At 34.8% G+C, this 14,158-nt stretch overlaps 1 protein-coding gene across 1 annotated transcript in view; it reads right to left on the reverse strand.

The window, feature by feature from the left end:
* The window catches only part of LOC132115385 (phosphatidylethanolamine-binding protein 4-like), a 164,896-nt gene that overhangs the window by 89,271 nt on the left and 61,467 nt on the right, over window positions 1–14,158 (reverse strand). The window contains exon 3 of the mRNA XM_059523834.1: window positions 8,848–8,946. Coding sequence (XP_059379817.1) covers window positions 8,848–8,946 — 99 coding nt within the window. The remainder of the gene's footprint in view (window positions 1–8,847; window positions 8,947–14,158) is intronic.

Raw genomic sequence — 14,158 nt, forward strand, 5'->3', positions numbered from 1 at the left:
TTCTTCACTGCCCTTCTTGACACCAGGCCACTGTCCGAAAGTCTTCGGTTTACTGTGCATGCAGATGCTCTCACACCAATCTGCTGTCATTCCTGAGCAAGCTCTGCCCCGCTGGAGACACAATTTCATTGCTGGCTCTTGATGGACACTCTGGGACGAACTGAAGACTTCTTCAACGCTGTCGATCCTCTCTCTTGAAGTTCTTGATGATCCAGTAAATGGTTCTTTTAGGTGCAATATTCTTTGTAGAAATGTCCTTGTATGTGAGGCCATTTTGATGCAAAGCGATGATGGCTGCACATGTTTCTTTGGAGGTAACCATTGCTAACAAGAATGCAATAATTGGAAGTGCTTCTTCCCTCCTTTTATAGCAATCAGCCTGCTCTTAATTAGTATGATAGTGATTTTACCTGACTGGTACTCATTCACACTTTCACATGTGCTGCTTATATGACTAGTCAATTAATGTTAGCTTGTCATTTTGTGTCAGGATCAAACTTTGCAAAACACAAAATGTATGTCACTGCCAAAACATTTGGCCATGACTGTACTCTCTATCGCTAATGACTCTGTCTTTTGTTTCTGTCGGCAGAGCAAACAAAACATCTGCTTTTATGTGCAGAGAAAGAGAGTGTGAGAGAAAGAGATACTAAAATCAGACAGAGCAAGACATATGAGTGTTGTGATCTGGAGGAAAAGTCTGTTTGAGGCAGAACAAGCTGTTTGGGGATTGTTTTTTGGTAGTATTCCATGAGCAGGAGGGAATTGAGAGATAGAACGGGTCAGGCGGGCTGAGTGGTGAGCTACAGGGGCATTTCAGCTCCCATTCCCCTCTTCCATCACCATCTGCTCCAACAGAATTAATAACTTCATTACCAATTCAATCTGCATCGGCTTCCTTAAATGAAAACAAAAATCAACATGCATCCGCTGTGGAAATATAGTAGATACTTTGGAAGTTCTTTTCACTCTTACAGTGGTTTAACAATGATGTAGCTAATAAATTATTAAAACTATATTCAAAATGGTGTACAATTGTTTAATTATGTCGCTCATCTCATTTCTCTCATTTGCTTCGATTATTTTGTACGCTGTAATGGATAACTAACAAACTGGAAAGATTTCGTCTTTAATCCTTAATTATTTATGTTGTTTAATGTTGTGTAATGAGTGGTTTGACACTGATTCCCTTTAATATCCGTCTAGTTTGAACTTGCTGCTTGCTCGCAACTGCAGTGTTCACAGAAGCTTTGGGTTCAAATATTTCAACTCAAATCAATATTTTGTGTCTAATTATTTACTTATGTGACAAGTAGCGATGTAATATGTGGGATAATGTACATGCAGCTGGTTATTATCTCAGAATGAACCCCGGAAGGGTGATCAGGATCCTGATGCGAAGCGGAGGATGTACATTATCCCTTACACATCAGACATTATATTTACATTATTATATTAATTATATATAATTATTTATATTTGACTATCTTATTATTATATTATTACTATATTTATTATTTATTTATTGTGTAATATTATAAAATTATAACACTGTAATAATATTTTAATATTTATTTGTTCATATAGAGTTCACGATTTAGATGTTCTTGAGGTAAATCACGCACAATGATGTTCAAACTCTAATTAAAGCCTTACTATTATAATACGGTAAATTATAATATTATATTTAGTTTTGTATTCATTATATTGCATTATATATAATACATTATACTGTATGTATAATCATACTGTATTACATTATTAATTATATTTAATATTACAATAATATAACATTTGAATGTTATTTTAATACAATTTATAAAATAAACCTGAGATGTATAATGCCAAAAACAAAAACCACAACAACAATTAATTAACATTGGAGAAGACCTTTTATTGTGTGCCACAGTGTTGTGTCATATCGCATATAGTATAGACATTTTGTCAGTCTTGACTGTTTAGAAAAGAAACAGCACATGGCTATCATTCATGTTATTTTTTATATTATATATATATATATATATATATATAGAGAGAGAGAGAGAGAGAGAGAGAGGGAGGGAGAGAGAGAGAGAGAGAGAGAAAGAGAGAGAGAGAGAGAGAGAGAGAGAGAGAGAGAGAGAGATTATATATATACAGTGTTGTGCCAGTTCATACTTAAAAAGAACTAGCTCAAAGTTCAGTTCACACAGATGATAATGAACTAGTTCATGTTCATAGTTCATTTAAAAAAAAAAAAGAACTAAGTTCACATATCTAAAAACGAACTAGTTCACATTCATTTGTTAAATTTATACAAAAAGAAATTCACTTTAATGAAGGGCTTTCTATAACAACTTCAACTTCAACGGTCAAAATCATGTCTGACCCGCTCCATGTCTCATATTGCGCATCCTATCTTACTCGGTCGTGCTGTTCACTTTTCATAAATCAACATAAATGGGAAAAAAAATTATAATATTTTAACAAATATGAAACACGCTTTTTTTAATGGCTACAACAGTATAGTATGCCTACATAGCCTACTCTATATTTGTACAAATTTCTGCACATTAATTTAATTCTGAATTTTGCACACACAAGTTGAAAGGCATTTGTTCAAATCAAGTTCACAGATAATTGTGCGTGCATTTATTAGCCTAATCATTATGATACTAAAATCCTAACAAATAGGCTATGCTATGTACAAAAAATCAGATGAGCCCATAATATGAACGGTTAAGCATTTTCCTCCCATAGAAAACCATTATAAGAAAGCTTAATGTGGCTTAATGCAGATTAGAATGTCCCCTTATTATGTCGAAATAACGAGATATCGATACTAGGCTACTGTGTCCACCGTGGTCTCCTTTTTGATCAGCGGAAACGATTTTTGCTTGTTTGGGATCTGACTGTCCAGCGTATTTGAAAAAGTTAAGCAAACTTTCCTGTCTTTTTGACATTTTTCCCCTGCGTGAAACGATCGAGGCTAACAGCAATCTCAACTAGTACAACAAGCGAGCAAGTCATGTGTCACAAACATTGAACACTACACAAACAGTAATTTTTTTTTTCATTTAGGCAATTCATTTTAGTGACGCAGGAGGTGCCGGATCCAATGTCGGAGGTGACGGAACATGTTCCGGCTCAAATTAAGCCCTGGTAAAACCTGACATTTCAAATGAGCGTGAACGTGAACTGCGCGTGCTGTTCATTCCTGCCAGAGTGAGCGCCGCTCTCGTTCACGTTCAATGTATGAAAAGTGATTCGTTCAGTTCAGCGTTCGGCGAAAATATGAACGCGTTCAGTGAACGTCGTTCATTGAACGCATTCATGCACAACACTGTATAAATATATATATATATATATATATATATATATATATATATATATTATATATATTTAGGGGCTAGGGTTAAGTATAGGCAATAGTATTTGAGATGCTTGCTTTAACAAGCAAATAGTCTTGCACACTGAGAGATCTTCTACTGAAAAGACCAAAATTGAAAACAACAGTAAAAAAGTGGAACGCTACAAGAAACATAATCATTATCTTGTACACAAAAGTGACAATCCAAAGCCTTGCACTTATGAAACAATCACGCCAGTCAAGAGCTCTTGAATTCCCATGAAAGTCCCAGACAATTGTTAAGAGGATCTTGAGAGACATGAATGGCTGGTTGGAAAAAGCAAGACTGGTCAGGCCTGAGCCAGGAACAGTTCAAGTGCCCGATCGCAGACCGGTTGCATGGTAACTGTTGGATGAAGAGCCAAGGAGCATAAGATGATGTGTTACTGAGAAAGAAATGCTCCGCACAATGACACAAATGTGTGGAGTGGGCTCTCTGGTTTGCGATGAGTGCCAGAAATCTCGAGTGTTGACTGGAGATGGTGACTGACTGCGAGTGGTGAGTTGGCAAGCTACTGGAGGAAGGGTCCATCTGCACACATGCTGCCAAACAGAGGAAATGACAAACTAAATATGGTTCCAATAAAGTGTTAGAAATACCTCCTTCAGATGGACAAAGGTTGAGGCAAAACTTGAATGAGTGTTGATGACAAAATCACTAATTAACAGTACTGTATAAGACATTACATTCAAGAGAATGTATAAATAACTGTATGTTAGCCAGAGGAGGTGAATGAATCAATGACTGAATGAGATTTGGAAATAAATAATGCTTGTCAATGCAAAAGTCACCACCATATTGCTAGAGTGTTTTAAATACTTGCTAGAGCATTTCTCTGTTGTTACTAAGACGTTCTGAGAGGTTTTGAATACAGGTACATTGCATTTTTGTCCTATAAGTCTGAAGGGTTTTATTTGGTATTTTACTGTCTGATCAGCAGAAATGGTCTAAACACTAAAGGAGCAAAACAAAACTTTTTTTTCAATTGATCAATGGTAAACATTACCAAACAATTTGAGGTATCATTCAAGTCTGTAATCAAGTCCATCATGACGTGGTAAGACAAGTTTAAAATTGTGTATTACATATTGTGCCTTTAAACCAATGCACTTACCATAAAAAAGGGATCATGTCCTCCTTAAAAGGTGCAGCTGATCACCTTTTCAATGGCAAACAAAGACATTTAACTTTCAACTGTGATCAGCCAAGGTGATTTTGATCAGCTCAGTATGAAAAGAGATTTCCTGAAGCATTTCAGGCTAATGTCTACATGAAGCCAGAGCTGTCCCTATCCAATCTTTTTTTTTTCTCATTTCGAGAAATATCTGCGTCTGCAAGAAACCAAAAATCCAACACAAAACGATGTACGGTATAGTATACATGCCAGACCTGTAATTATGCCACAGAGATGCACCAAAAACAGAGAAGAAGACTTGGTCTATTCGCATAAATCTTGCGTGCGTTATACGTATAATGAACATGGAACGATATGTCTGTGTTAATGTTGGTTAATAAAAAGACAATCGTTCAGTGTTCATGTTTTTGTTGACTATGTGTGAGATGTGGGCCGACGACATCACCGTTTCAGAAAATATATGGATTTGTTGTCCACACAAAAACGCAAAGGCGGCATTTTAAGATTTATGAACTCTGTGACCCTGTTAAAAAAAAGAAAATATCGGTTTCACTCTCCCAAAATGCTGGATCTGTGTAGATGAAAAGCGTATATGATACAAAATGTATGCTTATACAGCGAAACGCATCTCCATGTGGACAGGCTTTAGTAGTGCAACTGAAACAAACAATCCACTATGGCACTGTCAAAAGATCTCCGGGATAAAGTTGTGAACAGGCACAAATCAAGGGATGGATACTAAAATATTTCACAGTCTTTAACAATGCCTAGAAGCACAGTGAAGTCTATTATTTATGAAGTGGAAGGTATTTGGTACAACACATACCCTCCCTGGATCAGGACATCTGTGAACTAATGAAAAATCCAGTAGGAAACTGATCAGAGAGGCAACCAATAGGCCTACAGCAACTCTGAAGCAGCTGCAGGAATTTATGACAAAAAGTGATCAATAGCTGCGTTAACATGGACCCTACTAATCCGATCGTACAGTAATAGGACTAGAAGCACAATCAGAATAAAAAATTCACATGTAAACACATCAATCGGATTGAATTGGCCAGATCCAACTAAAATTTTGATCGGATCGTAAGGGGTGGTTTATTCCTTTTGTAATCCGAGTGAGAGAACATGTAAACACTTGATCGGATTGAAAACCGGAACGGGAAAGTACTGCGCATATGCAGTGACAAAGAAATAGCGTAATGACGTATGACGCGTGGAACAGCTGTTCTTCCTGGTGAATAAAGTGTCGTAAATAAGTATCCCGTTATTATAAAACTCCCCTTTCACTCAGCATCTGTAAAGTGGAGCAGGACAACGTCCCACCAGTCCTTGTTTAGGACTCTCATCAACGGACGGCTGGTTTTGGGTGTGGGAAGGGGCAATTTTAATGCTTTATAAACAGTACTGCACAACAGTTCATGTGCTGGTCGTCGCCTTATTAGGACCCGAAGTAACTGTAGACTTGTAATAAATGTGGTATTGTTGGCTCAATGACAAATTCTCACTTTTGAATAAAAGTCTCTGCTAGATGTAAATATTAATCTAGAGTTCTGGAAGGGGACATAAACAGAAAGCACTGAATTAAGGTATTGAATATGGATCACTGATAAGAAATACTTTAGATCTATTTGACATATTCCAAGAAATAACTACTCAAGTTGCAGCAGAGGTTTAATTTAAACACAATTTTCAGTAAATCCTACCTGTGCCATTTTTCAGTAAACACAGAAAAAAATATTGTATATAACTATAGACAATAGCAGCAAAATCTATACAGGTATAACCAAGTTAGATTACACACTGAAGTTCATTATAGTTGCACGGCAGATAATGAGATTTTTTTTTTTGCTTTTAATGCACCTCCATTTTTAGTTTCTCATAAAAACTAAGATAGATGTTAAGACATCCCATGAGTCAAAGCCAGGTAAGCATGGAAAACAATACTGACATGAGTTTGGATAGAACAGTGAAAATGAAAAACAACTTTTGCTCCCCTATCGTGTTTGCATGCAATACACAAAAGACATTACGTTTGCTTGTATGGGGGAGTAAACAAGTCAAATCAGGGTTGTAATTTAATTTCTAAAAAAAGGAATTACAGGGCAGATATCTAAATATGGTGATGGAGTGAGAGGGGAATTGTTCATTTGTGTGGCACCTGCTTCAGTCTGAAGCCCAGGAGTATTCCAGAACAGATAATTCCACACATTCACACGGGATGTTATTATAACTTCAGCGAGGTTAGAGGAAGTCACCGCGGCAATTACTCACCTCCCACCAGCCTTATTAAACCTCTAACCAACCACGGCTCCTCATCATACACTCAGCACAATGAGACGGCCAATCAGGGAGCAGACAGGCGGCATGCCGCCACCCACACAGTGACAGGGTATTGAGAGGTTGTCTGTCTGAGCACCTGAAATACATCTGTTTATTCACAATGTGTCGCCTGGCCAGACGGGGAGGAGGCTCGTCTCTTCCCTGCGAGAGGAGGGCAGGGCTGAACTAGTGCTTAAGATGGCCTCGCTTCCAGGGACTGTAATCATATGCTGCTTTTAGAAAATGTATTTGTATGGTGATTTATGAGTAAAACGCCTGCAGTAAAGGTAAATGACGGAATGTTACTTTTTGTAGCTGTAAGATCATCCTTAGTGGTATTTTATAGATATCCTGTCACGAAAACACACTAAAATGGTACAATTAAAGGGACAGTCCATCCAAAAATGTGAATTTTGTTATCATTTACACAGCGTTAGGTCAAACTTAAGATGTCAGAAGCTGCTCTTTTCCTTACAATGAAAATGAATGGGGACTGGGGCTTCAAAAATGACCCGAAAAGATTTAAAAAGTAGTCCTTAGTTCTCAGATACATCTATCATTTGTTTGGTTTGTATATCGCATTTGGCACCTAAAATCAGCATTGTTATTGTTAACTAAAACTGAAACTATTCAAAAATTGTTCATTAATTGAATGAAATCTGAAATACAAATAAATGTAAATATTAGTTGGAAATTGTAAAAAACTTTAAAAACTTGGTTTAAGTTGAAGTACTAAAATCACAGAAGTAATCCAATTTGAGCTAAAATTAAAATACAGTGTCTGGCGAGGAAGTGAACATTTAATACGGGAATAGAAACAACAACAGCATAAATAGAAATGAAAAAGCATATAATAAAATTACCAAAACACAAAGTAAAATTTAAATATAAACTTAACATATAAAAATTAAAAGTAAACAACTAAAAAAAGAAGTGGAAATTTAAAACAGAAATAAAATGACTAATGCATACAAAATTACAAAAACATATATATTATATTATTATATATAATATAATATAAGAGTATTTAAATAATACTATACTGTATAACACTGCTCAAAACCAATGACGTTGGCATTACTCATGTCAAACCTGACGTGATGTATCTTGCCATGTCATATTTGGATACGTGCACTCATATCAAGACATCTTCAATGGAACCTTTATTTGAGTCTTCCAGTAAAACCAGGTGTAATAAATAAATAAATAAAAAGAGGCCAATAGTTGTAGAAGGCCTGTTGTATTCTTGCCTTTAGTTCCCTTGTCTGAAGGAGAACTGACGTGCAATCATTCCTGCCACACAGGAGAACCATTCGCCCACACCACTGCCACAAAGTCCCAAACATGTCAAGAAAAACAAGTCATTCTTACAAACAACAACAACAACAAAAAATTGTAACTTGTGTATGAGACATCAGTAATTTTTAATTTATTTATGAGATGTAGTTACGAACTTTGGGCTCCCCTGTGAACCAATAGGACCACAGCAAAAAAAAACATGTAGAAAAAATAGCTTGCGAGATTAAAAAAGGAGGAAGTAATATTCACTTAATATTGAGCAATTAAAGTTTGTCTCATCCCCGGTTGTTTAAACACGGCGTCCCCATGCACAGCCTGATGAATCTGCTTTAGATCCCGCCGGAGCGGAGCGCTGATGACTAACATGATATTTTTACTCAGTAATTATGTAACTCATCGGAAACGCAGCACAAGTGTGAAGCACATGGAAGGTGCAGATACGGTCCACGCAATCCAGGAATTGTTTGCCCACCAAAGTGTTTCTGACACCTTTTGCTTTGCACATTATGTCCAGAATTGTCCGTGCCAAAACGCTGCTTTAAACAACCTTTATTTTAAGGCATTGTTCTTGGTAATATTCAGATTGAATACACTGACTTGTATTAACGGGCTTGAAGATTCATTATATCATAGAAGAACATTCATGAAGTTTCGAAAACTTGTGGAGACATTTCAAAGACCTTTTAGGGAGATGTGACGTACCTTAATGTCAACCAGTAACCAGTGTCTCCAGTAAGAGCGAGAGGGTTTCTGACGACTAGGAGCATCTGGATCCACCATTAATAAAGTGTATTTCTTCTTCTAGAAAGAAAGAAAGAAAGAAAGAGTTTATATTGTGACAGCTAATTATAATACTGCTAAGTACATGGCAAATTACCACTTAGTAATTACAAATGAATCATTCTTAAATAAATAAACAAATTAATGAATTTATTTGAAATTATGTAATGAAAAAAATGGATAAAAACATGAATACAGTAAATCATACAGTTTAGCATCAATATAAAAAATGAAACATTATAATAATATAATATAATATAATATAATATAATATAATATAATATAATATAATATAATATAATATAATATAATATAATATAATATAATATAATCAATTATAAAGTGATTCTTGAAGTTTGGTTACATCATAGAATTGTAATAATATAAATGCATTAAAAAATAATTACATTACATGTTTTTCTTTTTGTTCTCATCATAATTTTTCACTTTCCTCCGGCTATTTCCTTCAGAAACATTAGTTACTTTAACTATTCTTGAGATCCCAGCATCTTTAGCAAGTGACGTACAGAAGAAAACTTTAATTAGTTACTATTATTCTCAGACCACCTTCCATTCTCACACATTCACCAAATCCCAATCTGTCTGCAAAGTTTTCTTTACTTTCCTTCTCTCTCTTTCTCTCTCTCTCTTTCTCTCTCTTTTTATGAAAGACACTTCTCCATAAACAACTTGGCAGATATTTTGGGTGCTACACATTAACAATGACTGACCAACTTAATTGCTCCAACTACTCATCTTCGCAAGTCCCCTTAAAGTTGAAGAACTGGGAGAGCAGATTGAATTATTGCATGAGCACATTTGTCATTCCTGGTGTCGAGCCCAAAATCTGCCAGACCATATGATAGCTTTACTATTATACGCCTCTCTTAAGAAAACAGTGCTGTCAATCACAACTGTTGCCATGCGACAATAGACCCTCCTCGCAACATCAAGACAAAGATGGAGACACTGTAGAAATTAATCAAACCAGTATGGTTTATACAGAAAAAAAGTGAATTAATTATAAAAAAGGCAAAATGATAATAAATTTAACATAAAAACAGTAATAATAATTACAATATATATATATATATATATATATATATATATATATATATATATATATATATATATATATATATATAAAATTATACAAATTAAATAGATTAAAATAAAGTATTATACTAAATAGAGGTCATACGTTTTTTTTATTATTGTTTTTTTTTTTTTTATTAAATAATTTTATTTAGATTTTTTCCAATCCAGGAAACATCTTCTTATTTCATCTGCAGCCTAAGGACAATTTCTAATCAACTCTAATCAGACAAGCCTATGTGCAACTAAAGCCTGAAAATAAAAATCCCTGATATTCTAAGGTCTCTAGAGCCTAAATCCTTTGCTCACCTGACACAAAGCAATAAACTCAAACAACCATAAGCCTAATAATCGGATGATGTTTAAGTTTAAGTGATAGCAGCTCCAGGCGATATCCGAACAGGCAGAACAATGCTGCCTCCTCCACGGGCTGTCACAGTAAACCCTGACTGGATCTCACTGATCTGACCCCCCGTGGACAGATTAAATACCCTCCTCAGTCCTATTGCCGAAAATGTGACTCGAACCTAACTGCCATGATCAAGGGCACGTGAAACCTTTCGAGTTGAATAAATGATTACTAATGCATGCTAAACCAGCACTTAAATAAATCTCAGGTGTTTAATGTTTCACTACATGCACCTATAATTGTACCATTATTGGGGGCTTGTCCGGGTTATGGAAATTGCAGAACTCAGTTACATCTAAACAGTGCTTTAAAGATATTAATGTCACTGGGTAAAAGTAACTGGGTTTATTTGTTTAGACAATCATGGCATCACTTGAAGCATTAGATAAAACATTAGCAGAAAAATTTGCCAAATGATTCTCTCACACCATGTCAAGTTAAACTTACAATACACAATACATATTGTTTCAAATTGTTGACAATATCTTAATGCCTTATAGTGCATTTGGCAGATTATGTGAATTAAGCACCAGTAAAATTTCACAGATCTCTGAACGAATTTTGGTACTATAACAAAAACTATTGTTACCATTTTATAATTTTTTATTTATTTTGTATTTAAAAAAAATTATTAAATAAGTTATTATTAATGCTAGTAAAAATTATAAGTAAATAATACATCAATAGCATACGACCTTCAAATATGGTTCAATTAAGTAACAGCACTGCATTAAAAAGTAATAAAATGAACAAAACACAAAAAAACAATACAGGTAGAACAAGTGGCAGGCTTATTTCGCTTACACTTAACACTCTTCCGACATATATGTGTATGTGAAGGGCGTTTCCTCCAAAAAATGTATAGTAAAAAAAAACAAAAAAAAACAATGCCAATATTACCAATTCTAAAATTAAAAAGTGTATAAATCACTTGTTTTTCATAAAAAATAAATAATAATAATAATAATAATTATTATTATTATTATTATAAGAAGAAGAAGAAGAAGAAGAAATATATATATATAGTACAGACCAAAAGTTTGGACACACCTTCTCATTCAAAGAGTTTTCTTTATTTTCATGACTATGAAAATTGTAGATTCACACTGAAGGCATCAAAACTATGAATTAACACATGTGGAATTATATATGGAATTATTTTATATATATATATAATATAATTATATATGGAATTATTTGCACACTCTTGGCATTCTCTTGATGAGCTTCAAGAGGAAGTCACCTGAAATGGTCTTCCAACAGTCTTGAAGGAGTTCCCCGAGAGATGCTTAGCACTTGTTGGCCCTTTTGCCTTCTGTCTGTGGTCCAGCTCACCCCTAAATCATCTGGATTGGGTTCAGGTCCGGTGACTGTGGAGGCCAGGTCATCTGGCGCAGCACCCCATCACTCTCCTTCTTGCTCAAATAGCCCTTGATGCCTTCAGTGTGACTCTACAATTTTCATAGTCATGAAAATGAAGAAAACTCTTTGAATGATAAGGTTTGTCCAAACTTTTGGTCTGTACTGTATATATATATATATATATATATATATATATATATATATATATATATATATATATATATATATATATATATATATATATATATATATATGTATATAACTTTGTCCAATAGCGACACCAGCAGGTAAAGTTTTAGCGGGAGTCCAAGTCTCTCTCGCCTCCCCTGAGCCCATTGAGTTTTAACAAACCCCCTAAAGTGTGCAGTGAGTTTGGTGGGGGGTAATTGAGAATGAACAGGGGAAAGTCACATGAGAGGAGACAATGCCTCTAACGCGATATGATTGGATGTGACTGGTTATATTCAGCTATGATGGGTTAATGTGATAGATTTAACCTCTTATGTTTGTGCACGTTCCACAAATCAGTCTGAATGAACAATATAATGTAATTAATGGGATGTCTAATTTTAAAAAGTAAGCAAGCAACTAACACAGTTATAACCACTTTGTTACATCAAAATAATACTTTAGTAATCAGCTTAGTGAAATATGAAGTAAATCTCAGTACATGTGATCATGTAAAATCTGAATGTGATCTGCAAAGTTGTAAAGCCGAAAGTGCACAATAAATAAAGTTAGTGTCTCCCAAAAGAAAGAATCGACATACTCTGAACTGTGTGAATAAATTTGCTTTATTATCACTTGCGAAAGATGAGCTGCAAAGATATATTTTTTTTTCACTGTACCACAACAGTAAAACCCCTTTTTTAGTGTTCCCGTTATTTTACTGATGACTGCTTCTCTAAAATTTCAGGGAGTTTCACGACGTGGGATTCACAAAACGCTTGAAAGAGGGCACAGTATGCAGTTTATTTGGGCCAGCTGGCTACACTGAATCACAACCTATACGCTTGATAAATAATAGATGTTTATATTTTCTATCGAGCATTCAAAATATGGAACTATGGCAATGGGTTTATTGTGTCTGACATGCACTGTACATGGTAAACCAATCACAACAGACTGGGCCATCTGACCAATCAGTGCAGAGTAGGCTCATGGAAAGGATGGGGTTTAGAGAATCTGAATCTTAGAACTGCTTTGAATGAACCGTGTGAGAATCGTTGGAAAATAAGGTGATATTAAATGCATGTTTTGAGAAAAAAGTGTTTTTGACCTTGCATGCATGTAAACATATTGTAGGAGACTCCCAAAACAATATTAGGAACCTTAAAAATGCCATAATGGGGCACTTTAACTTTTAAAAAGAAAAGCTGAACATATGTTCACAAATAAAACATATTGTTCAAATTGTTACTGCCTTTGGTTATTATTTTGGAATAAATGTAAAATGCTTAAAAACACTAACTTGGTGAGATTCATACTCTGAGATAAATAGAATACAAAGAATATTGATTACATTGTGAATATAAAAGTATAAAATAAAATTAGTTGAGGTCAAAAGTTTACATACTCTTTGAAGAATCTGCAAAATGTTAATTATTTTACCAAAATAAGAATGATCACGAGGGAAAAACACACTGAAAGAGTCCAGGGGCGTGACAACAAAATGCATGTTATTTTCAATTTAGTACTGACCTAAATAAGATATTTCACATAAAAGACGTTTGCATATAGTCCACAATAAAAAATTATAGTTGAATTGATAGTTGAACTTACCCCGTTCAAAAGTTTACATATTCTTTACTCTTAATGTTATGTCCTTGATGATCCCCAGATTTTTTTTGTTTTTTTGTTTCTTTGTTTGTCCTGAATAGCTAAACTGACCGCTGTTCTTCAGAAAAAATCATTCAGGTCTCTCAAGTTCTTTGGTTTTTCAGCATTTTGTGTATTTGGACCCTTTCCAACAATTACTGTATAATTTTGCGATCATTCTTTTCACACTGAGGACAAATGAGGGTCTAATACAGAACTATTACAAAAGGTTCAAATGCTAATGCAGTACTAAATGAGAAAAAAAAAGAATTAAAAGACATTTGGGTTAAATAAGAAAAATGTACAAATATTAATTCTGTTCAAATGTTTACACCCCAGGCTCTTAATGCATTGTGTTTCCTTCTGGAGCACGAGTAAAACTATTTTTATGTTGAGCTAATCAAAATGACCACAGCTGAAAGTCAAATGGTTTAGGCCCAATCATAATTCTATTTTATACCCCTTCCCCTTCCCCTTCCCCTTTCCCTATCCCTCCGCCTACCCCTTCTCCTTGTCCCTTGAAACAAAGGTGTGTCAGGGGGTAGGGGA

Source organism: Carassius carassius, chromosome 34 (genome assembly GCF_963082965.1).
Source record: "Carassius carassius chromosome 34, fCarCar2.1, whole genome shotgun sequence".
Taxonomy (NCBI): Eukaryota; Metazoa; Chordata; class Actinopteri; order Cypriniformes; family Cyprinidae; genus Carassius; species Carassius carassius.